Genomic DNA, 27,466 nt, shown 5'->3' with positions numbered 1-27,466 from the left:
AAATAATAATTTTATGTTCCTACACATTGGTCATTTACAGGCTTATAAATCACTACTCGTTTTTTCGTTTTATATAAGAATTCCTCTGCAGCATTAGAAGACATTGTACTGATGAAACTATTTTAATATGTGTTTGTAAACACTACTGTTGTCTGTCTGACATTTTTTTTGCTGTGAGACTAGTGTCAAATAGTTGTGTATCTATGTGTTTGATTCCTTTATGTGTCAAAATTAGGTTTCTAGAGGGTAGAGCTGGTAATATTTCCTTGTAATATTGCATTTGTTAATGTCACTGTTTTGCTCAATCTCAAATGGCTGGTCTGCCAGCAAATCAACTGAGATGACAGGGAGGAGTTTTGAGATGAGATGATGAGTGGTTGTGGGTAGTGGCATCTCATGTGATTTCTACATGGGTGGGCATAGCAGATAAATATCTGCCTTGCACCCAGCATTAGATGATGGCATGAACAATTCCAAGAAACTGGTTGTTTGAGTAATGTACCAGGTGCCAGGATGGCTGAGCAATAGGGTATCCAATAAGTTTATAGTATAATGAGAACAGAATATTTGAGAAATGAATGTAAAAAGTATATTTCCATGCACGAGATACGAGAGGTGCATCTGGGGAAGTCGAACATGTAACTAGCCAATTTGAGGAGCCATTGAAGCTGAAATGAAATGGACCTAAGTCTGAAGAATGAAATAGGAGAGTGAGACAAACATACGCATTTGGGTGGGCAACTGGGAACAGAGAGTGGGCCAAGTCTGGAATCAAAGCTCTGCCCACAACCTCTGGCACAACACATGACATCTTTCCCAAGTTTTCCACTAAACTTTACAGGCGCTGCTTGCAAAGAGCGTCTCACTGGCAATCCCTATCCACTACAAACTACTCCTGACCTGCAACTTATGCTGGTTCTGGTACCTAAGTCATGGGAATGCACCATGAACAGACAATGACACCAAACGTGAAAGGAAGAATTGTAATATCCCAAAAACCAGTGATAATGTACTCCTGACATTCCTCCAAACAAGGCACGGCTTGCACGGTAAGCTTAGTAATCACTTTTACCTTACTTGTTAAAAATTTTCTGATCATTGTCATATAACTGTTGCCATAGCATGTATAGTTAACTGTCTTCTATCACTGGGTTTCTGAGAAATATTCCACTATTTTTAGTATAGGGAAAAAGTTATTAAAGGATGTGCTTTGTGAGAAACAGTTGTTAAAGGATGTGCTTTGGATATTTTCAAAATTCAGCGTACTTCAGAAAAAGTGATAGTGAGAGTGTGTGGAAGAGTGTATGGAAGCAAAATTACCACTCCAACAAGTTTCCTCAATTATTCTTTAAGTACATTATAGAGAAATCTGTGCACAATTTTTTGCATATCAGAAACTGGAAGTAAATTATATAAACAATTTAACAAAATTTAAATTCAAGAAGAAGCTCAACATATAAGTTTAACAGGAATCCAAAAGGTGTTTTTATCCACATGGCAAGAAATTTTCTTCGTAGCTTGAAATGTCACACACAATTCTCAGTGGGAATCTGTGGTTGCTATCGTGCATCACACGATGTTAGCACAAAAAACTCGAAATTAGTGAGAAAAGCAAATTGCTTTCAAAGAATAATGTGCTTATATTTGTCACATCGATGTTGTACGTGGTGGAAATGTGCTTTTGAGTGTCTCAGGATCATTTTCAGTTCCATAGAGTTCTAGTATAATAAGTTCTATTTTATTTGAGATAAAACTCTGACTGTTTAATTCAGTTGTAGAGATCTGTGGGTGTTTGGGTCCTTATCGTTATAAATAACAACCTGTTGATACACTTGTTAAAACAATTAGCACATTTTTATTGTCACACTTCAGAAATACGTCATTACACATCAAAAGTATCACATAGACAGAACGTAATGGCTGCCTTGGCCCAAAGAGTTTTTGCATGCCAGAGATGTTATGGCACATAAGTGTTGCCACAGAAACCCCCCCCCCCCCCTTGCAGTGAGGAGAATAAGGTTCTGGCTGTTATGGGTGGAGGGTGTAGGTGTCGTGCCATCTTTGTCCGGAGGGGGGACTGGGCAGGGTGGGGCCGGGGTTCGAGCCCTTTCGGATGGAAAAATGTAATCACGGTGCCACACCGGTGGGAGTATGTGGCAACTGGTTCGTGAGGTGACAGAGAGGGTGGGGGGGAATAGACGGAGACACGGGGCACAACACGTACAGTGTTCCTGTGGCGACAATTAAAGATTGGATGAGGGAAGGATCTAAGGAATTGGGGATTGGTGAGGATTGGACAACAGAAAGTTGGAAGGTGTCATCGTCAGTGGAGTGGGTGGGAGCGTGGATGACTAAGAGAGAATCGTTTGTGGTAGTTATATAGATGTCAGCCGGTGAAAAGTGTGAGATGTCGATGGAGACGGTAGTGGGTTGTTGAATGTCGGGTGAGAAGCATTTGACAGGCGTAGCAGGAGAGGGTGGGGTGAAGGGTGTGGACCCCAGACTCTGCCCAGTGAGGGTTACCGGCGTTGAGGGAGGGGGCGTGGCCGGTGTGTCGTCCCTTGAGGAGGCGGCCATGTGGATGTCGTCGTCGGTTGTGGTCAGTGGCGTCGGGTCGCTGGAGTTGTTGTCGTCAGCAGTGACCCATGCTGGCTTGAGTTGAGACACTGACACTGTCGAGAGCTTGCCTTTGATACAGATGTCGAATGTATTGGACGAGTGCCTAAGTACCCTGTAAGGGCTTGTGTATGGGGGTTGCAGAGCGGTGCACACTGTATCGTCCCTAAGCATCACAGCTTCACACGTGTCTAACCGCTGGTGCACGAATGTTTTAGGCGGAGTGTGTGCTTTCAGAGTGGGTGCTCTCTCTGCTCATATTGTCTATCGTACATTCTCAATTAGCACGGGGTATTCGATGGTGGCATCTTGGAGCGGTGACGGGCGCTAAAGACTACACTGTTGAGCGCCCATAACACCATATCCATCCATCCGGAGCAGTGAAGGCTCGACAAACTCGGCTGGTAGGGTCAACGGCTCGCCATAGAGCAATTCGGCCACCGAGCAGTGCAGGTCATGTTTATATACAGAATGGAGGCCTAGCAGTACCCACGGGAGGGCATGTAACCACCGTTCCTCGTGGCACATTAGTGCTGTCTTTAATGTGTGGTGCCATTGTTCCACTAAGCCATTTGATTGGGGGTGGTAGGCTGTCGTGCGAATGCAGCCAACGCCGAAGAGCTCGCACATTTTTGTGAAGAGGACAGCCTTGAATTGACAGCCTTCGTCTGTAGTAATGGTTTCGGGCAGCCGAAACGTGTGACCCATGTGGAGAGGACAGCGTTAGCGACTGTTTCGGCCGAAATATCAGCTAGAGGGGTTGCCTCGACCTATCTAGTTGTTCTGTCGATAAAAGTAAGTATGTATCGGTAACCATCCACCTTTAATGGGGCCGACAATGTCGATGTGGATGTGGCGGAGTCTGCCAGAAGGAGAGTGGAAGACACCTGAGGGGGGGGGCGTGCAGTGGCGTCCAACTTTGGACCGCTGGCACGAAGTACAAGTGCATCACCAGTCACGACAGTCTTTGCGAAGCGAAGGCCATACGAAATGCCCGGTGATGATGCACGTAGTTGTGCGAATGCTCGGGTGGGCGAGACTGTGCAGTGCGTCATACACTGAGGAACGCAAAGAGGAGGGGACGTGGCACGCCAGTGGAAGTGTCACACCATAGCTCCGAGCATGTGCCGGGGATCATCTTGCGCACCAGGCACAGAGAGTGATTATTGTCAGATAAAAGGCTCGCCAAGGAGTCATCATTTGTTTGCACTCGATCAAGAGCGTCGAAGTCGATTGAGGAAGATATGCCTGAGATCTGGGAGAAATAATCAGCGGCTATGTTGTCGGATCCTCGAATGCATTGCACATTAGTTGTGTATTGTGAAATGAGGTCGAAATAACAAAACCTCCTAGTAGGTGGGTCGGCAGGAGGGTTTGTGAGTGCTTGGGCGAGAGGTTTGTGGTCTGTAAAGATAGTGAGGGGGCGTCCCTCGATGTCTTTGCGGTAATATCTAATGGCTTCGTAGACAGCTAAGAGCTCTCTGTTGAAAGCGGACCATTTGCACTGAGAGGGAGAAAGTTTTTTTGAAAAGAACTTAAAAGGTTGCACCACCTCTCCTCTGTGTTGTTGAAGTACTGCGCTGATAGATATTTCACTAGCGTCTGTGGTGAGCGAAAGTGTTGCATCCTTGTGTGGATGGGCAAGTGTGATGGCTTCTGCGAGTGCGGTTTTGAGTTTTTTGAAAGACGCACGCATCACCTCTGTCCACGGCACGCGCCTGTCACCTCTGATGTTTGTGGCCCATGCAGTGCGTCTGTGAGGGGAACCTGTAGTTCGGCGGCTCTTGGAATGTGGTGGCGGAAAAAAATTGATCATTCCTAAGAACTGGCGAAGTTCATGGTATGTTTCTGGTATTGGTAGCTGTTTGATAATGTCTATTTTCTCTTGTGTGGGCCAGATACCATCGGCTGCAACTATGTGTCCCAGAAAAGCAACAGAATCCTGTCTCAGTTTGTATTTGTCTTTGTTGATGATCACACCATGGGATTGTAATGTGTCAAACAACGCCCGGATGTGAAGCTCGTGTTTCTCCCGAGAGGAAGAAATGATCAAAATGTCGTCCAGGTATGCGTAGCAGAAAGGTAGGGATCGTAACACTGTATCTAAGAACCTCTGCCAGGTTTGGGTGGCGTTTTCCAATCCGTAAGGCATGTAAACATATTTGAAGAGGCCGAAGAGTGTGGTGATGGCCGTTTTAGGGATATTTTGTTCGTACATTGGTATTTGGTGATACGCTTTCTCACAGTTTACCACACTGAAAATTTTAACGCCTGCCAACTGAGAAGCGAAGTCCTGAATGTTTGGTACTGGATAATTGTCCATGATTGTGCGGTCATTGAGACGTCTATAGTCACCACAGAGTCTGTAGAAACCATCCTTCTTTTGTGTGAGATGAATCAGTGACGACCGGTCACTGGAAGATGGGCATACAATGCCTGCTTTTAATAGGTCCGAGATTATTGCTTTCGCTGCTTTGAGTTTGTGTGGATTCAGGCGTTGTGGTCGGTGTGTGACCGGAGGGCCCTCAGTCGTATTGAGTTTGTGACATGCGCCTCTCGTGATTGATAACATGCTACGCGCGTGGGGTGCGTCGTTAGTGTTCGGACACTTGTGCAATGAGTCAATGATTTGAGCACACGCCGGTTTGTGTGAAGAGCGAATACCTCGAAGTGAGGCGAGTTCAGATTTCGTGCTCTGTAATGTCTGTTCGGTACGCTCGATAATGGAGGTGAGCTATGCCTGCGTTTGCTTGAGTTCACTGATTTCTTGTCGTTGTAGTAGCACGTCACAACTTTTACTAGTTAACTTTGCCGCAAGAAGAGCACATTCGGTCTGCAATAGTTAAATGTCAATGTTGACTGAATGGGTGATACAGACACAGTGGCTGTAAGGGCAATAGTCTTTTGCAAAGGTTGGTGGCCTAATGTACTTCATGGAATGTCAAGCGAAAATTTGTGGTGTCACAGAAAGTCAATGCCTAAGACCGGAGAAGTCACCTGTGCCACATGAAAAGTCCACAAAAACTTCAAGCCTTTTGACATTTTGAGCGTTAAAGGCGCCGTACCTAACCCTTTGATATGAGAGTCATTAGCCACGTGTAACAGTCTGGGCGAGGAAGTTAACACAGTAGGTGCGAGAGCTGGGGGTATTACACTCATATCAGCACCACTGTCAACGAGGAATTTAGTTCCTGAGACGAGGTCAAGAGTGAATAGAGAACTGTCAGCGCTTACTGTGTTAAATGCTGTTGCTGCTGTAAGGCATCTTTTTTCCTACGCATGAGACGCTGCGCCTATGGCACCTTGCGAGCTGCGTTTCCTGCCGTGCAATTGCTGCGACATTTCCTGGCCACATCGCTGAAGTTGGCGTGGAACCAACACAGCGGCCAGGCTGCATTAGGCAGGGGTGATGTCCATCACATCAATTTGCTTAGCTCATGGCAGAACAGGAAAGCTGGGTTTGTGATATACCATCTCTGATACAAAAAGTCAGAGTATTTGAATTGAGGAACTAGCAACAATACAGTTTATTAATGGCCAAAGCAAACATACTAACAGATATTCTTGATCAGTTTTGTATGGTAAATTGCTGAGAAATAAAACAACATTTCTAAATTTTGACGTCTATTTGCTAGTGAAAACATATTCATACAGGGTGTTTCAAAAATGACCGGTATATTTGAAACGGCAATAAAACCTAACCAAGCAGTGATAGAAATACAACGTTTGTTGCAATATGCTTGGGACAACAGTACATTTTCAGGCAGACAAACTTTCAAAATTACAGTAGTTACAATTTTCAACAACAGTTGGCGCTGCGGTCTGGGAAACTCTATAGTATGATATTTTCCACATATCCACCATGCGTAGCAATAATATGGCGTAGTCTCTGAATGAAATTACCCGAAACCTTTGACAACGTGTCTGGCGGAATGGCTTCACATGCAGATGAGATGTACTGCTTCAGCTGTTCAATTTATTTCTGGATTCTGGCGGTACACCTGGTCTTTCAAGTGTCCCCACAGAAAGAAGTCACAGGGGTTCATGTCTGGCGAATAGGGAGGCCAATCCACGCCGCCTCCTGTATGTTTTGGATAGCCTAAAGCAATCACACGATCATCGAAATATTCATTCAGGAAATTAAAGACGTTGGCCGTGCAATGTGGCCGGGCACCATCTTGCATAAACCACGAGGTGTTCGCAGTGTCGTCTAAGGCAGTTTGTACCGCCACAAATTCATGAAGAATGTCCAGATAGCGTGATGCAGTAATTGTTTCAGATCTGAAAAATGGGCCAATGATTCCTTTGGAAGAAATGGCGGCCCAGACCAGTACTTTTTGAGGATGCAGGGATGATGGGACTGCAACATGGGGCTTTTCAGTTCCCCATATGCGCCAGTTCTGTTTATTGACGAAGCCATCCAGGCAAAAATAAGCTTCGTCAGTAAACCAAATGCTGCCCACATGCATATCGCCGTCATCAATCCTGTGCACTATATCGTTAGCGAATGTCTCTCGTGCAGCAATGGTAGCGGCGCTGAGGGGTTGCCGCGTTTGAATTTTGTATGGATAGAGGTGTAAACTCTGGCGCATGAGATGATATGTGGACGTTGGGGTCATTTGGACTGCAGCTGCAACACGGCGAACGGAAACCCGAGGCCGCTGTTGGATCACCTGCTGCACTAGCTGCGCGTTGCCCTCTGTGGTTGCCGTACGCGGTCACCCTACCTTTCCAGCACGTTCATCCGTCACGTTCCCAGTCCGTTGAAATTTTTCAAACAGATCCTTTATTGTATCGCTTTTCGCTCCTTTGGTTACATTAAACCTCTGTAGAAAACTTCGTCTTGTTGCAACAACACTGTGTTCTAGGCGGTGGAATTCCAACACCAGAAAAATCCTCTGTTCTAAGGAATAAACCATGTTGTCTACAGCACACTTGCACGTTGTGAACAGCACACGCTTACAGCAGAAAGACGACGTACAGAATGGCGCACCCACAGACTGCGTTGTCTTCTATATCTTTCACATCACTTGCAGCGCCATCTGTTGTTGAAAATTGTAACTACTGTAATTTCGAAAGTTTGTCCACCTGAAAATGTACTGTTGTCCCAAGCATATTGCAACAAACGGTGTATTTCTATCGCTGCTCGTTTAGTTTTTATTGCCGTTTCAAATATACCAGTCATTTTTGAAACACCCTGTACAAACACATCAAACAATGTAAGCATAAGCTTCTGCAACCACTGTCACTTTCAGTAAAATTCGTTGGGATATGTGACCACACTTTCAACAAGGAAAATACTCTAGCATTTCAGCCATCATTGCAAATGGCCTTTCTCAGGGTGTTGTACTGACTGCTGAATGAGAAAAAGTTAAGTTCTTATAAACTAGTGGAAGAAACTGTTTTTGTAATCTGATACAGTGTTGAGAATGAGGAGGAGCTATGTTAGATATCCTTTATTGGTGTTTGTTTTATGGCTTGTCACTGGTGGAAATAGACATCATTTATTGGTGTTGAGTTTGTTTCTTGCCACTGGTGGAAATAGGCGAATCAGAAACAGGTGGCAGTTGTGACATAGTGCTGGTTACTTGCTGCCTGGTGCCAACTAAGGTGTGCAAGTACTCTGTGTACATACAGCTGCTGTGGTCGCCCACATGTCTATGTGAGTTGCTTAGCAAATTCTGTTGCCCCATAGCACTGTTACACTGGAAGTATGCATCCATCTTTTCTGGTCATGTTGGGGGGTTGCTAAGCTTTTTCTACTGCATCTCTAATCTTCCTCCTCAAGGTAAGTGGCTGTTTTACCAATACATGGGCTTCTCAAAATATTATTGGTTAATCACACTCATCCTGGTGTTCTGCCACTACTGGTATGGTGGCATGCCTCAAATGAATTTATTGTTCATGTTCAGCCAGATATTCTTTGTGCTGATTGGTTCTCCCATCTCCGCTACATAAGCTAGTCCACACTTACAGCCAATTTCGTAGACTCCAGCGGTATATAATTTGATGTGACCCATGAACATTATCTATTTTGTTGACACTTTGGGAAATTGGCTTGATACCTGCTCTGCAGAGCATTTTGCCCACTTATTTGCTCACTCTTTGTATGTAGATTAATAGGTCAATCTTTTGTACTTCATCCTGCCATTCCCTATTACCTTCATACTTCATCATCTTAGTTTTATCTGTTCATTCCATAACCAGTGGCTCCAGAGATGGACGTGAGGTTTTGTAGTTCCCATTCAAATAAAATAGTCTGAAACATAGTTCTTAGAAATAATGGCAGTTACAAAACAATATTAAAATTTTCTATAATAAAAGCAGTCTAGAATGCATACTATAATTTTATGTTAAAAATGGTGACTGGTTTCAATCAGTGTTTGATCAACTTCAGACCATTACTGTACACTGAGGTGACAAAAGTCACAAGATACCTCCTAATGACATGTTGGACCTCCTTTTGCTTGGCATAGTGCAGCAACTCAGTGAGGCATGGACTCCACACGTTGTTGCAAGTCCCCTGCAGAAATATTGAGCCATACTGTCACTATAGCTGTCCAGAATTAAGAAAGCATTGCCAGTGCAGGATTTTGTGCATGAAATGACCTCTCAATTATGTCCCATGCCAAGTGATATGGGTGCCTAAATAATTCACTCAAATTGTCCAGAATGTTCTTCAAACCAGTTGCAAACAGTTGTGACCTGATGACATGATGCATTGTCATCTATAAAAATTCTGTTGTTGTTTGGGAACATGAAGTCCAGGAATGGCTGCAAATGGTCTCCAAGTAGGTGAACATAACCATTTCCAGTCAATGATCATTTCAATTGGACCGGAGGACCTAGTCCATTCCGTGTAAACATGGCCCACACCATTATGGCAACACCACCAGATTGCACAGTGCCTTGTTGAAAACTTGGGCCCATGGCTTCGTGGAGGCTATGCCACACTCAAACCCTGCTACCAGCTCTTAAAAACTGAAACTGAGACTCATCTGACCAGGCGAAGGTTTTTCAGTCATCTAGGGTCCAACTGATATGACTATGAGTCTAGTAGGGGTGCTGAAGGTGATTAGCACAGGCACTCACGTTTGTTGTCTCCTCCCATAGCCCACAAATGCCAGATTTCACCACACTGTCCTATCACATACATTCATCGTGAGTCCCACATTGATTTCTACCATTATTTTGCATGGTTTTGCTTGTCTGTCAGTGCTGACAGCTCTACACAAACACCATTTCAGGACTTTTGCCCCATCGGTGTATAAATGGAGTAATAGCAAAGTTATTAGAGAGTATGTAAAAAATAAACACAAGAATAACAGTGCCATAACTGCAATATAACTAGAAAATTAAATACCCAAGCTGATTGCTGGAGATGGTGGCATGGACATGAACAGCTCTAGGAAGGTGTGAAGAACATCTGTTTCATAACACACGGATTCCATCACATATGTAGCAAGATCCCCACCCATTATCAGCGATAGTCAGTGGCCATTAAATAAAAATAAAATCAGTATAATTACAATTACAAAATTAAAAATTTAGTCATGTCCACAGTCATGCAAATACAAAAATAGAATTTAATAAAGTACGGTATAGTAAAAGAATTCAGAGAATTAGCGCGCGGTACACTGCTTGATATTTTATTTTGCATATAAACTTATTTCAACTTCATTGCCTTCATCAGTACATTTGCAAGCAATCATATTTATTTTTATTTACATAGTACGTAATTTACAAAGGCTTTTTACATTGGAGGTACTCATGTCCTGACATTGTAGGTGTACATACATCAACTTTGAAAAAACTATTACTGCTGTCTGTAGTTGTTAGATTTAATATTTTTTTCAGTAATGTTTTAAAGACCTGGATATCATGATTACAATGATAATTAACACCTTACACCTACCAACAACAGTGAATTGCATGGAGGTGTCTTCATGCCTCTCCTTGGCAGGTGAACTCGTGATCACTCTGCCAGTTACTATTCCAAGTAGCTCGCCAGCTTCAGCTACACAACTCAACCACCTGCCAACCACAGATGACTCAACACCATGATCACCAGTGGAATAACCAATGCTGGACCCCTCTGCCTCTCGCTACAGTTGACTACATGGGCTTCCGCCACAGTTCTTGCTGTTCCAAATGTACTCAATATCTGTGCAACAACCAGTGATGTCAATTGACAACCCTCACACCTGCAAATGCCTACTTCATACCACGCCCTCCAATGCTCTGTACTCCAAGGGAGCAAGGGGGTGGGGGCTCTGTGTGCACATTGAGGCAAAGAAGGTCACTATCTGACATGGCTGATGAAGGTGTGGAGCGACTGCACATTGGGCAGGCAGTTCACACTGAGTGATATGTGTATTGTGCAGTCATAAATAAATTTTTAACCTCTGATACTTGTATACAGTTATATTGGTGAATTCCCTTACACTATACAGAGGAAAACTTCTACAGCTTCTTCAATTATGTTCTCATTTATACACACTATAGGTGGCAACTGTGTTCCGTTATTGTAAAACCTGAATCATTTCTCATTTTCATATATCTGGCCTTGCTTACAGGAGGATACTCAATGGAAGAAGATTCCAAGTTTTCATAGAACATTTGCAGCTTATCATGAAAAGAGAATGAAATAATTAAATAAATATTAAGATGAAACAAATTTATCAAATCTACTAGTATAATAGGAATAAGGTCAACTTCGAATTTTAGCAGATGGCAACCCATCTCCCTTCACCGAGGTCTCCATCCAAACTTACTTCCCAAGAAATAAGAACAGTGATATGATATGACTTTCCATGCTGTTGATGACCTATGTGAATGTCACGACACATCATGTCACTATCAAGGCTTCCCATATAAATCTACATCCATACAATTACTCTGCAATTCACAATTTAAGTGCCTGGCAAATGGTTCATCAAGCCATCTTTAAGCTACTACTCTACCATTCCACTCTCAGACAGGTAGCAGGAAAAAAAACCACTTAAATCTTCCTGTGTAAGCTCTGATTTCTCTTATTTTATTATGATATTCATTTCTCCCTATGCAGGTTGGCACAAACAAAGTATTTTCACACTCTGAGGAGAAAGTTGGTGGTTGAAATTTTGTGAGAACATCTGGCCACAGAGAAAAATGCCTTTGTTTTAATGACTGCCACCCCAAATTCATGTATCATATCTGTGGCACTCTCAACCCTATTTCACAATCATACAAAATGAGATGCCCTTCTTTGAACTTTCTTGGTGTCCTCCATCAATCCTATCTTATGCGGATCTGACACTGTGCAGCCATACTCCAGAAGAGGGTGAACAAGCATAGAGTAAACAATCTCTTTAGTAGACTCATTACATTTTCTAAGTATCCTATCAATAACTCACAGTCTTTGGTTTCCTTCCTCCATAACGTTGTCTATGTGATTGTTCCACTTTACATTATTCATAATTGTAATCCATAAGTTTTTAGTCAAGCTTATAGTCTTTAGATCTGTATGATTTATTGTGCAACTGAAATTTAGTATATTATTTTAGTGCTCATGTGGATGACCACATTTCTCATGATTTAGAGTTAATTGCCACTTTTTCACCACTCAGATATGTTATCTAAATCATTTTTTAATTCAATTTGATCATTTCATGACTTTAAATGATGGTAAATGACAACATCATCTGCATACTATATACGAGTGTTATTGTCTCCTTGATAGTTTATGTAGATCAGGAACAACAGAGGGCCTATAACAGTTCATTGGGGAACACCAGATATTACTTTTGTTTTACTCCAAGACTTTCCATCAGTTATTACAAATTATGACCTTTCTAATGGGAAATCACAAATATAGTCATACAATTGAGATGAGACCCCACATGCATGCAGTTTAATTAGAAGTTCCTGCTGATGAATGGAATTAAATGCCTTCTGGGAATCTAAAAGTATGGAACCAATTTGATGTCCATTGTTGATAGCATTCATTACTTTGAAAAAATAAAGAGCTAGTTGTGTTTCACAAGTACAATATTTTCTCAATCTGTGTCCATTATCTTTCAATAAATTGTTTCCTTTACAGTGATTCATAATGTTTAAGCACAGTATATGTTCCAAAATCCTACTGCAAATCAATGTTAGTGATATGGGTCTGTAAGTCAGTGGATTACTTCTATTTTCGTTCTTAGGTATTGGTGTGACTTGTGCAACTTCCCAATCTTTGGGTTCATGTCTTCCTATGAGCTGCTGGTTTTATATGATTGCAAAGTATGAAGCTATTGTATCAGCATACTCTGAAAGGAACTTGACTGGTATATAATCTCGAATGGGGACCTTGCCTTTCTTAAGTGTTTTAAGCTGCTTCGGTATACCAAGGATATCTTGACTGGTATTTAATCTGGACTGGGGACCTTGCCTTTCTTAAGTGTTTTAAGCTGCTTCGGTACACCAAGGATATCTACTTCTAAGTTACTCATTTTGATGGTAGTTCTGGATACAAATTCTGGAATATTTACTATGTCTTCTTTTGAAAGGGAATTTTGGAAAACTGTATGTTGTAACTCTGCTTTAGTCACACTGTCATCAATAACATCACCATTATTATTGTGCAGTGAAGGGATTGATTGCATCTTGCTACTTGTGTGCCTTATATACAACCAGAATCTTTTTGGATTTTCTGCCAGATTTCTAGACAGAGCTTCACTGTGGAACTCTTAAAAGCAAAATTTATAGTTACTGTAAAACTTTGCCAATTTTGGGGATTTTGTATTCTTTTAATCTTGGTGTGCTGTTTTTGATGCTTCTGTAATAGTGTTCTGACACATTTTGTGTGCTATGGGGGATTGGTACCATATCCTATTAATTTATTTGGTATATAGCTCTCAATTGCCATTGGCTACAACAATCTTGTGCTCACTAATCCCTGTACCTGTCATGATGCTCCCTATTTGGTCAGGATTAATAGTTGCTAAGGGGTCAAATATGTTTTCACAACCATTTACACTTTGAGTGGGCTCCTGAATTAGTTCCTCAAAAAAATTTTGTGAGTGGGCATTCAGTACGATTTTGGACAACACATTTCATGCCTACCACTGACTTTAAACATGTGTTTTCACCAACATATTGAGGGTAGATTGAAGTCACAACCAACTTTAATTGTATAAGTGGAGTACCTGTTTGAAATGACACTCACGTTTTCTTTGACTGTTCAGCTACGACATTTTACAACTACAATATTGATTGTTCCTATGTCTATCGTCTTCCTGTGGTCGTCCTGCAACCTTCGAAGCTGAAGCCCTTTCTGCACTTTCCCATGACTCTCTAACCTAAAAAACTTTCCAATCCCATCCACACAGCCCCCACTACTCGTGTTGCTGCTTCCTGCATGTAGTGGACTTCTGACCTATTAAGCAGAACCCAGAAACCCACCATCCTATGGCACAAGTGAAGAAATCTGCACCCTCAATGGGCACAGAACTGTCTGAGCCTCTGGTTCAGACCCTTCACTTTGCTCTGTGCCAAAGGATCACAGTTGGTCCTGTTGACTATACTACAGACAGTGAGCTCCACATTCATCTTGCAAGTAAGACTGTCAGTCTGTATAACTTTAGCTAACTGCCTGAAACCAGAGAGAATCTCTTTTAATCCAAAGCAGCTTACATCATTAGTACCAACATGAGCTAACACCTGAAGTTGGCTGCACTCTGTGCTCTTCATGGCATCTGGAATCACCCACTCCACATCTGGGTTGATTCCTCCCAGTATGAACACAGAGTGCACACTGGATTTCTTTCCATGCTTCGCAGCCATATTTCTAAGGGGCCCCACTAAGCACTTAATGTTGGAACTCCCAACCACCTGTAATTGCACCCTTTGTGAATACCCAGACCTTGCGGGCTGAGAGAATACTTCTGGGGTGGGGCAAGTGACTTCATTGGGCTCAGGGACTTCATCAGTCATAGATAGCTCCTGAAACCTGTTAGTTAGCTAAACCAAGGAGGCTCTCTGATTGGTCGCTCAGAAAGTCTTTTGCTGCTGCCCACACCCAGAAATGACTCTCACTTGACCACGGCATCAACCTCACTGAGGGCAGTACCAGGGGTGGCCACAGTAGTGGACCAATCAAGGGACGTCATGGGTTGTGCTGGATGTTCCTTGGATCACTCTGTCTGGCCCAACAAAGTGATGCCTATTTGCAACAGCCTCAAGCTGTGTGACCAAAATCAGCACCATCTGGAGCTGTGAGAAAAGGGTCACCAACGTGGCTCACATCAGCCCACAGCAATCACAGTTCATATCCATACTAAAGATGGCCTGTCAAACACATGAACACACACAAAATATAGGACCAGAAGCTAAAGAACACTAATGAAATGTAAAGTATCTTGCTTTTTATGAGAAACTCTGTCAACACAGAGTACTCCAAAGAGCTTCTGCTGCTGCTGTTGCTGCTATGAGAGCTATCATTCGACTAGGGGGTCTAACTACAACGAATGGCGCTAGAAACACAAAAAATGTGTGGCATGGTACAAACAGTTTATATGCACTACATAGCTATTAAAGTGCAGAACTGTGCCTGATAAATACACAAACATGCACAAAATATAGGAGTTGATGCTAAAGAACGCTGACAAAATTTAAAATAAGTCACTTTTATCAGACTTTGTGTCAGTTCACCGTACTCTGATATGCTGCTGCTGCTGCTACAAGAGAGATCACTTGACTGGGACATCTAACTATCATAAGTGGCTCTTGGAACACAAAAGAAATGCCTGGCATGATGCAAACAGCAGTTCTAAGCACTACACATTAAATAAAATGCAGAGCTATTGAGCAGAAAGATTTTGATGGTGAAATTGCTTGGGGAAAATGTGCTGTTGGCTGTGAACATTGGGTCATCCTATTTCCCATTGTCACTCTTGTTACTGTTGTGTACATACACTTTTGTGTCTTCTTAAACTGTATGTTATGATTTTTCTTTGTTTTTATGACAAATTGTAGATATTTCATAAAGAGATGGACATTTTTCCTTTTGCAAGTTCTTTTATAAGCAAAGCCAGATATCTGAAAATGAAAAATGGATTAGATTTTACGATAACATAATAGAACTGCCGCCAGAACTGTGTATAAGTAACAAAATAAATTGATGAAACAATTTTCATTAAATAACCATTTATTAAATGAAAAGTTAGCTCTATTGAAGGAGAAAACTACAGTTGTTTATCATGTTATTTACTAACATGTAAATATGTAATAATGGATAAGGTAAACAGGCTCTACGTATTCCCTTATAAATACTGTTTGATGTGTTTGTAAGTACATATTTGAACTAACAAATAAATGTTGATGTTCTGAAATGTTGCTTCACTGCTCAGCAATTTATTATAAAAACTGATCAAGAATATCCGCTATGAAGGTTGCTTTGGCCATTAATAAACTATAACATTGTTAGTTCCTCAGTTCTGATACTATAGATGCTACAGCTATTCTGACTTTTTGTATCAGCGATGGTATTTCATGACATCGTATTCACCTTCAGTTCTGGGCTAAGTGAATTGATGTTATATAATGAGACACAATATCCATTCTAAATACACCCTGACATTGATATGACATTAAATGACAGTCAGTTGGTGTTTAGTGGGAATCGGCATTGTGATACTAACCTGATATTTTCCTCTGACATAGTGTTGCTGCTTATTAGTGTATTGCTTCTTGCTGTTTTCTGGTTTTATTAGGCAATTTGTTAAATGACGAACACAACACTTGCGACAAAGCAAGCTGGGATATTTTTTACTTCCCCTCTTGTTTTGCCATCTGCCTCCTTAAATTCGGTTTTTCACTTTTAACTAATTAACAGTAACATATGTGAGTATAATCTACATTTTCATAAAAGAGAAAGGTAGGCCCTCAGTTTTAAGGGAATATAACACCAGATTTAATTTTGTGGTTAATTTTAGATATGTAATTGATTTTCTAATTTATTTTGACTATTCCTGGGTAGTATCTTTTGTTATAGGGTGAAATCAGTAATTTTTTCGTAATTTAAATTCTATTGTTGATGTATAAACAAATATAAATTCTATATGGTACTAATTATAAACATTTGAGAGATGAAACAATAGCATTCTTAAAGGATCTATTTGGTGATATACAAAAACATATTAGTGAAACCAGGCCTTCATTAATTCCAAAGTAATTAACATTTTGTCAAAAGTATTGTTTGCATAACTATATTTGTTAATTTCATGATTGAAACAAATAGTTTGGTTTAACTCTTGTAGTAGAAGAAACTATTAAAAAGAACAAATTTTTTGATGTATTCAGTAAATTTAATGAGTTATTTTAATTGTAATTTCTTTAAATTAAACATCAAACAATGCGTAGTTTCAGCACCTACTATTGTGATGATATATAAGGGCCCAGTTTTTGGTCACGAGAGAGTCAGTTCACAGCCAAATTTCAGACGAGGAACCTGTGTTGGTCAGAATGACAACAATCCATCAACTTAACGGTGTAATAAGTGTTACACAATTAGGCCATGTGTTAAAAGAATGACAGTGACTGTTCAGTTTATTTGAAGGATTGTGAACTATATGGTTATCTTATTTCTGCTTGTAGATGTTCAACAGTAAACTATTGTAGCAGTATGTGGATTTTCGCCTGCTAACTATTCATGAGGCTTATAGGAAATTAGAACAATAGTGCACTGGCCATATATAACTGTGTGTTATTGGGGGGGGGGGGGGGGTTGTGAAAAGTGAAAGCAAAAGAGTGAGAAACACAGCTGTGCATCTGTCGGCTACATCATTTACAGAAGACAGTACTACATATCCACCCCCTATTTTCTCAACCAGGATGTCGACACCAAGGACAAAAAATGAAGAGATAAACAAAGCAGGGCAAACCATCACACACTGTCTGAGTTGTGATATTTTCACAGTTATCAACATGTATAAAATATTGATGATCGGCTTACAATAATGATTTCAATCGTTAATGTATTTCAGTTCAGTATCCTATACTTAGCATGGCTGTGGCACCATATTTATAGAACATTTTCACTATCCAATTGTTGTTAACACAGTGTCAACCAGCAGCTGCAATACCACCCATCGGCTTTTATCTGTGCGGTTACTGTGTCTTGTTGAGTAAAATCATTGTGGCACAGCATCTTTGAAGTGGATCTTGTTTTTGGAGGGCATGTTGGAAGAACTGCTGATGCAGTGCTAGTGTTGAATATTTGTTTCCCTAATCTGTTTGTGACTGATGTTAGTCGGGCATTGGAATTTTCCCTATTTAGTACTTGGTATCTTCAGATGTTATTGTTGTTGTTGTTGGCTTGTCAGCAAGTTGTGTTAGTTTTGGTAGTTATTGGCTACCAATTTGTTTTTGGTTTTGGAGCTGTTGATTTGCCATTTGAATTTTTTCATTTGCAGAACTTAATTTTATGCATTTGTAGTTCGTTTCTAGGCATGGACCTAAAAATTGAATTGAATGGTCATCCGGTAGTGGATGCAGTGGCTGAGGATATAGTGGTGACTATAAGATAATTACAGTTATATCGTCTAAGCCAGTATGGCATATTGGTGAAACAAACAAGAGTTTCTGCATCTCAAATGAGGGCTCTGTACACATGGCAGTGCTGTAGTGGTAATGTTTAAAGGTCCAGTAGGAAGGGTACCTGGCTCAAGCAATCTAGACTGGCCCTGCAGGATGTTGTTTTTCTAATGTACCATTCAAGTTATCATTCTTCTATATGTTTTTGTGTGCATGAGAGTGTGAATGATGTGTGTGTCTTGGATTGGTATTCTTTTTGCCATGAGGTGCGTAGTGAGTTTATTAAATATCTTTCAGAGAGGGGGAGTGGACTGGGGATATTTTTACAAAAGGCTCCTGAAAATGGTACATCTCATATTTCAAAACTGAAATATATGTGGAGCAAACTGAAATTGGTAGTGGCTAAAAATATTGTAAATAATCCAGAAATACCTGATTTGTTTTTGATTTGTGAAGTATTAGGTACACTAACGGAAGACTATTTTTAGTTCAAATCTAGTTGGATGCTAATTTCTAGAGATTGTAGAACAACTGAAAATCTGAAAAATCAATTCTGTGCTTATGAGAAATATTTGAGGACAAAGGAGAAGGATTTTAGTAAACAAAAAGCCTCACTAAAGATTCATCAAGGCAGTAATCTCAGAGAGAAAGATTAAACATAAATTAACAAGTAAGTACTGTAGGAAACCAAACCACACAATTAAAGAGTGCAGAAAGTGAGCAGCTGATGACAAACCTCCAAACCTAGCTAACACAGATATAAATAGAGTTTATAGTCTTATTTAACAAAAAACTTAGTAACTACAGCTATCAGTGATGTACTGGTAACTGACCCAATCAGAAAAGATGCAATGGATGCTGCAGCTACAGTAAAATGGTACAAAATTACTAGGGCAGATGTGTGGTGTGTGCCACAGATTCAAAAGAATCTATTCTCTGTTCTTGCGGCACAAGATAAATAACCACAGAGTAAATTAATATCAACTACAGAGTTCAAAAATACTTTTATGCCTGCGTCATTTTTCTTAGGTCTGGAAACTGACTGACAAGAAGATGGACCTGTATATGTAACTCAAAATCATTACACAGACAAGAAATTAGTATGCTCCAACATGAGTAACCTTAAGGGTGTATTTACTCCTGTTACAAAGGATAATGACGCAGAAGAAACTCCTCATAACTCTGAATTTCCATACAGCCAGACAGTTGGAGCACTAATGTTTCTGATGTGTGGAACACACCTGATTGGCATATGTTGTTAGTGTTGTATCAAGAAATCTTGAAAATCCAACAGATGGTGCTGTAGTTGGAGTTAAAAGGATTATCAGTACCTGGGAGGCATAGGAAACTACATGATTTTTACAAAAATGGTTCTAAAAAGGTGATTTTAGATGTTACAGTGATGTTGAACGCGGTAGTGTAGTTGCCGCAGAGCACTCTACGGCAGGTGTTCTCAGTTGGTATCTAGGGCATATGTATTCTGGAGCAGTGAATGGCATTCTTTATTGCCACATCCACAACTGGAGCTGAGGTTGTGGCTGCTAGTGAAGCTGCTCAAGAAATTGTCTGGATCAAGAATTTGTACAGAATTGTCCCAGTTGAAAGAAACATCAAGTTTACAGATTGACAATAAGGCTTCCATCTGGCTTGTCCAGAATCTTGAGTTTCATGGAACAGCAAAACATATTCATAAAAGGCATTTCTTTATTCATGAATTAGCCAGTGCTGGTGAAACTGCAGTTTCAAAAGCAGACACTGAAGAAAAACTTGCTGGCATACTAACAAAACCATTATTTTCTATTACAACTTCAGTATTATTACACAAATGCTTTCAACAATAATACTGGAATTTGCAAGTTATTAAATAATGGAGAGCACTGATGGATTTTTAATAACTGGAGCTTGAATTTTGTATTCAGAGGTTGGCAGAATGCATGTGTGTAGTCTCTGTAAAGCTATGGTATGTAGTGGATCATGTTTAATAAAGCAATAATTTCTCATGTGTGTAAATGTTCATTTTCACAGAATTTCAGCATTATTAACAAATTAAATAATAGTAATGAAACAAATAAAACAGAAATGATCACTTTTTTGGGTGACTCTTACCAACTGAACAATTACTAATGACATGGAGATGACCACATTTTGATTGCTGAGCAAGGACTGATTGAAGTATTGTTCTGCAGAACTGGTTATAGAAATGCATATGAATAAAATCAAAATCTGTTATTATACACTGAAGAGCCAAATAAACTGGTATAGGCATACGTTTTCAAATACAGTGGTATGAAAACAGGCAGAATACAGCACTAAGGTTGGAAATGCCTATATAAAACAACAAGTGTCTGGCACAGTTGTTAGATCAGTTACTGTTGCTACAATGTCAGGTTATCAAGATTTAATTCAGTTTGAATGTGGTGTTACAGACAATGCAAAAGTTATGGCACACAGCATATCTGAGATAGCGATGATGTGGGGATTTTCCCATATGACCATTTCATGAGTGTGCTGTGAATATCAGGAGTATGGTAAAATATCAAATCTCTGACATCACTATGGCTGGAAAAAGAACCTGTAAGAACAGAAGCAATGATGCCTGAAGAGAATCATTCAATGTGACAGAAGTGCAACCCTTCTGCAAACTGCTGCAGATATCAATGCTGGGCCATCAACAAGTGTCAGCGTGCAAACGATTCAATGAAACATCATCAATATGGGATTTTGGAGCCAGAGGCCCACTCGTGTACCCTTGATGACTGGACGACACAAAGCTTTACACCTTGCCTGGGCCCATCAGCACCAGCATTGGACTGTTGATGACTGGAAACATGTTGCTTGGTAAGACGAGTCTCATTTCAAATTGTATTAAGTGGATGGCTGTGTACTGGAATGGAGACAACCTCGTGAATCCATTGACACTGCATGTCAGCAGTGGCTGTTCAGGCTGGTGAAGGCTCTGTAATGGTGTGGAGCATGGGCAGTTGGAGTGATATGGGATCCCTGATACATCTAGATATGACTCTTACAAGTGACACATACATAAGCATACTCTTCGATCACATGCATCCATTTGTGCCCATTGTGCATTCCAATGGGACAATTCCAACAAGACAATGCAACACCCTACACATCCAGAATTGCTACATAATTTCTCCATGAACACTCTTCTGAGTTTAAACACTTCTGCTGGCTGCCAAACTCCCCAGACATGAGCATCATTGATCATATCTGGGATGCCTTGCAACATGCTATTCAGAAGAGCTCTCCACTCCTTGAACTCTTACGGATGTATGGGCAGCCCTGCAGCACTAGTTGAGTTCATGCCACATCATGTTGCAGCACTTCTCTATGTTCGTGGGGGCCCTACATGGTATTAGACAGGTGCACCAGTTTCTTTGGCTCTTCAGTGTATTTTACCTTATAACAGGAGAGGTAGCAAAAGTAGTGGACATGAAATTACAGAGATCAAAGGAGCAAGTCTGTTTAGCTATTGACTGGATAACCAGGAAATCACTGAAATTATAGGAACTATATTATGAAACAATTTTCTGCTTTCATAGGGATTCCCTCATGGTGGCTCAACACTGACTGCCTTAGCAAACTCTTTGGACCATGTGGCAGAGCTCCGCAAGGGCACTATCTTAGGCTAGCAGTTCACCCTGAACAATAGCTGTGTGTGCATGCAGTCTCCAGTGTATTGTGATACCAGCAATAAATGCAATTAATCCCTACATTGTTCCAGTACAAGTATTCCCATGTGGATCTTCCCCACATTGGTGATGTCACAATGAATATCAGCATCTACCGTGGATTACTCTGCATGCTTTATCTCATGACTTACATGCTAACAATAGAGCCATCACACAATTACAATTCTGGTGAACTCTGAGTGCAGTTCTCCAAATCATCTGGAAAACTCTACATTTTCTGTGGAATACGAAAGTGACACTCTTCTGTACTGTGCTGTTGGTGCCAACAATGACCCTCATGTACATGAAAAATATATAATGAGTGCTGACCCTCTGGACAATTTGGGTGGCAAGTGTAACTCATTTTGCTACCAACAAGACACTGTTTATGAGACTGTTACAGACAGACACAATGGCACAAGTTATTGCACCAGCTGTGTTGGGAACATCCTTATGTACATGAACGATATGTAATGAGTGCTGACTCTCTGGGCAATTTTGGTAGCAAGTGTAACCCATTTTGCTACCAACCAGACACAGTTCATCAGACTGTCACAGACAGACAAGTGGCACAAGTTATTACACCAGCTGTGTTAGGAACATTTCTGAACATGTTCACGACATCGTATGGGCCCCAGCTGGGTACATAAAAAAGTTAATAATTAAATGCAGTATAGAAATTACATGCTGCTGCTGCAGGTAGCTGCTTACTGGTCTACAACTGGAGCACAACTGGTTGTTTACTGTTTGTAATGGTCACAAAGTTGGAAGTGAATCAGATGATGGCAGCACTTACAACAGTGTGAATCTACACTACAAAGTCAGGTCCTGATAAACTGAAGCTTTAAAAATATGTAATCAGTTAGAAAAAATAACAAAGAACATTCAACTGCATTATTGTCAAATATGTTTGAGCTTGTAATTTAATCACACAATCACATTATTTTAGCTACTGTCAGGTCTGCTCCATAAATATTTCGTTTATGTTGTGACTCACCCATCTTTCAAAGATCCGCCGCGCAGTTACGTGTATCCTCTATATGTGGCACTGCCCGCCAGCCATGCAGCAGCTGTGCCACCTAAGTGGCCAGGCAGCCAGCGGCCGCCAGACTTGGATTCAGTGCTGACTTGAATGTTACCGTGTTCACATGTCTTGCTTTGTCAAGTTGCTCTGTGGCTTACATGTGTTGTGTCGTTTTTTGAAATATATGTGTTCAACTTGACATTATAACAGTGTAGCTTTAAATATTTTGTTTCACTCAACATTGATGTCTTCTGCTTTTTTCATTTCAGGAATAGAGTTGTGTGGCATCAGGCATCGATCAGCCAATAATTTTAGGTTGTCTCTCTGTTTTGCCATGGGAACTATTAGTATAATACTGATAGCCTGGATTTTGAGAAACTGGGTTTACTTTACGCTGGTAGCAGCAGTATTGTGTGCCATTCCTTTATTTTTTATCAGGTAATATTAAAATCTGGTAGTATTAAAAGACAAGTTTCTTTTATTAGTTTCTCTGTGTGCTCTATACTGAAATTATTCATATGTAAGCTTTGTTTCTTCATCTTTTCCACTTGAAAGTAGCCTAATAGGAAAGCCAAAACTAGTAGTGGACTCAACAGAGTTTTTAATGGCAACTGGAGCAGGTTTTCACTAAATAATACAAATTTCTGTCATAAAATTTATCCCACAATAAGCATTAAACTGTGAAATGGCTGTTAGAATTAGAAATACTGTTATGAAAGGGAAAGGAACGAGGAGTCGAGTACTTACACATTAACAATATTCACCATTCCTTCCCCAATGAGTTGTTACTATATATATATAGACACACACACACACACACACACACACACACACACACACACACACACACACACACACACACACACAGAAATCTGTCCTGTTACAACTACAGTTATCTGTGTATTTTCAGTTCAGCATCATCATCAGCCTTAACAGGTGTTAATCACTTGGCACTGCATACAGTCTGCAAGATAAAAATTGTCATCAAAAGACAGCAAGATTTTCTGCATCAGTTGTGAATGTGAGTTCCTCGTTATATAAAATCAGAAGTAGACAAGTTAGCAATTATAGGCAGTTTTCTTCAATTGGGTCTGCATTTATCAGGCCACGGCACTCTAGCATCTACTGTTGGTATGAGTTGTCTAGTTAACAGTGCTTACTGAAAATGCCAGATCATTGTAACTACTGGCTCCCTTCTTGGAAATATAATCTAAAATTTCATTGAGGCATAGGGTTTCCCAGATTTATTAATTCACAAATGTTTAATTCCTCGCAATAATTTTAATACATGCCCTCTTCCTTTATGTGGGAGACATAATGTAAACTCCATCCATAGCTTTTTGTACTTATTGATTAGTCCGCTCAGTGCCTTACTAGTGTTTTATACCAAAATTTGATCGTTCATAACCTTGAGAACCATTTCATTTAGCACCTATGGAAGGAACATTAACTCATTTGCTCTTTTGTAAGTATGTAGTGAGTGTATTAGTGACATGTTCTACATCCTTGAGGATCTCCTCACTGTGATTCTATGGAATAAAGTTGTATCTATACATATAACTATCTCTCTTTGGGATTTGAAATCCCTATCAGTACCATAGGGAATAGTTGCTAGTAAAGAGAAAATCATCCTTAGTCTTATTGTATTTAGATTGAATGGAACAGTTAGGGCATCAATTAGTCACATCCTGAAGACAGACTTATGTCTGAGACAATGTTGAACATAACCTCTAAGTATTCCTATTGAAGGAAGGATACTCCACTCAAATTGACACTTCTGATAAACATACAGCTGATACACTGGACATTGTTTAACTCTTGGAATTCTCACAGTTGTGTGTTCAATTATGATCTCCCCTTCAATAGAACTAAAGGTGAGGCAGTATCTTAGCAGTGTGACTTATTTAAAATGTGACAAATAAAGCCAAATATGGAATGTGAAACAACTACAGATTTGGACATAAAACTTCTAGAGCATCATGCTCATGATTAGATTGATTTTTATTTGCACCTATTAAACTACATTCTGTATTACTAATGCAGACAGAAATAATCAATGATGGGCACATAAACTCTCTTATTATTGAGAACACTATTTTGGTGGATCAAAGAAACAGGGAAGTGAAGCTGTGACCTATTGTTCTGCTGTATACTGATGCTATTGGTGGTTCTATTCTTCTTAGTGCTAACAAAGGGCATCCTTCTAGAGCTCAGCTTGTAGGCAATATGCTATAAAATGATGATACTATTTGAATGCTATAGCTGACCTGCCCCCAGGACTTTAAAAATAATGGAAATTGCTATTATAACTGAGTCTTTATACTGTTCTTCACTTTGCTCTTCCATCTTGCTCATGCAGTTGAGAGCGTACTTGCAGAAACAACACATAAACTCAGAGCTCTCAGTTTCTTGAAAGACTTCAACAGACAATAAATGCTTCTGTTCCATAAACAAATTTTGTGCATTTGTGTATCACAACTGATCATCAGTCACTAACTTTGTAATGGCCATTCAGCTGAGGCTAACCACACAGAACTATTAAAGATCATCATCTTGCTCAAGAAACTATGCTTTATGTTCATTTTTGAAACTGATAAACTTTGACTTTTGTTTGCCATGCTTCCCTCTTCGATCAACATGAGGAGAAAATTTACAGGCTGTTACAGCTTCTCTGCTTTCTAATGTTTGTGAATTATGAGACTTGCCATCAGAATAATCAATGTCATTAGGCATTTCATGATGAATGTCAGATATTAGTGTATTTTGGACTCCTCAGGTAGTAGATAAATACTGCCAGAATATTGCTAAAATATCACAATTTCCTTTAGCATAAATGTCACTGAAAGAAAATTCACAATATGTATTCAATAGATTTTTTTGACTTCCACTGTCAAAATCAGCACTTGTTCTGTGCACCCTGCTGTACCACATGCAAGATGGCACAAAGAAGCAGTTTGCAGATTTTAGTTTCTTAGTTTATAAAACTCAGTAAAGAGATTGTCCTTATTACTCACTATAAGTGTGTGATTTTTACACCAGCTGAGGTTAGCTTTCAAAGACTTCACAGAGAAATTGTAGCTACTGTCTTCTTTCTTTGCTGGAGTGGATATGTTACTTTTTGCACTCATGTAGTGTAGTCCAAGTTTCTCCATACTTCTGCCTTTCTTTTCTTCCAGTCATCTTAATTTCTTTGGCATTTTCTAGATTTCCAGCAACTACTATGCACAGAAAAATCTTTGACTTCAGGCATTTGGCTCACGTGGGTGTGCTATTGGCTGCCACTAACTGATGTAATGTACTGCTTTGGTAGTAATATTCAAGTATGCCAAAAAATCTATTCTAACAACTTGTGTGTTAGCAACCTCTCACATTCTAGACCACCAATCTGCAGGGTGAATTTTATGAAATGTTCAAGATGAAAACAGAATTGAGACAAATATATAGTCCCATGCTAAATCTTGTTCAGTTATGTTAAGGAGAAAATTATAAGGGCATAAAACTGGACATAAATAAACTCAGTAATGGCAATAGTTTACAAAACATTTACTATCACATTTTACTGTCTGAACTTTAATGAAGATGTCACACATTTAAAAAAAAATGACCATATGTCTTGCATTGCTTCCACTACAAAAAGCTTGTAACCAATCAGAGCTTTTTATTATTGTGTTAAATAGCTGGAAAATTTTTTGCTGAAATGTTAGTGATGAGAAGCAAACTGACAAGGAACTACTTGAATGGGAAGTTGCAAGTTCAATCTTTAGGAAGGTTCATTTGAAAGAGTCCTGTTAACAATTATGACAGGAAAAATATTAGCTGCTAATGACTCACCATTTCCATTAGAAAGGCAACAGAAAATGAGTGTCTGGGATGTGCAGAGATCAACCTTCTATGGGACGTATGTATTACACTTCACAAAATGTACAGCATCGACATTCAAGAAGTGTTCAAAACAAACCATCATCTTGCACCATGAACACTGAATGAAAAATAGCACACCACAATGACCATAGAGGTTCATACCATCAAGATCAAAGGCAAATTCCTTGGGAGCTACCAGTCATGCAGAATGTTCAACCAGGCATCCACTCTTAAAGAATGTGTACAAAATCATATTGATGTAACAGGGTGATGAGAACTGATGGAATGTAATGGCATGCAACTGAATACCAAACAGTCTGTCTTGGAGCTTATCATGAAACTGGCTGTCTTTTAAGGTGTAGCTGCAGATAGTCCAATAATATTTTTTATAGGCACAGAGAAAACAAACATCCAGAGGCTGAATTTGTCCAGCAGTTCCAGTTATTATGTTATTATGAACTGCGATGACACACACTTTTCAGGGGGGTATTTTGCTATAAAGGAGTATTATTTTTATACATAGATCAGAAACCAGACAAAAGCAAGTTATTTTAACCAGCTATTGGACAAAAGCAGTGCCCTTACCATAATTGATCTTTTTGCCCATTTTCCCACACTTGCTTACTGTGAAATAAATATTCCGTAGTCCCCCTGCAAGATCACGCACACAAGAAAGAATCATAGAAGGAAGAACACATCCATCTTCTTGCAGCACAAT

General features: G+C 40.0%; 1 protein-coding gene across 2 annotated transcripts in view; it reads left to right on the top strand.

The window, feature by feature from the left end:
* The window catches only part of LOC126471527 (solute carrier family 22 member 7-like), a 211,014-nt gene that overhangs the window by 88,900 nt on the left and 94,648 nt on the right, over positions 1 to 27,466 (top strand). For both annotated transcript variants that reach the window (XM_050099753.1, XM_050099752.1), the window contains exon 5: positions 23,157 to 23,325. In XM_050099753.1, coding sequence (XP_049955710.1) covers positions 23,157 to 23,325 — 169 coding nt within the window. The remainder of the gene's footprint in view (positions 1 to 23,156; positions 23,326 to 27,466) is intronic.

Source organism: Schistocerca serialis, chromosome 3 (genome assembly GCF_023864345.2).
Source record: "Schistocerca serialis cubense isolate TAMUIC-IGC-003099 chromosome 3, iqSchSeri2.2, whole genome shotgun sequence".
Classification (NCBI taxonomy): Eukaryota; Metazoa; Arthropoda; class Insecta; order Orthoptera; family Acrididae; genus Schistocerca; species Schistocerca serialis.
The sequence above is the reverse complement of the archived record's forward strand: the minus strand, read 5'-3'. Positions and strand labels throughout refer to the sequence as shown.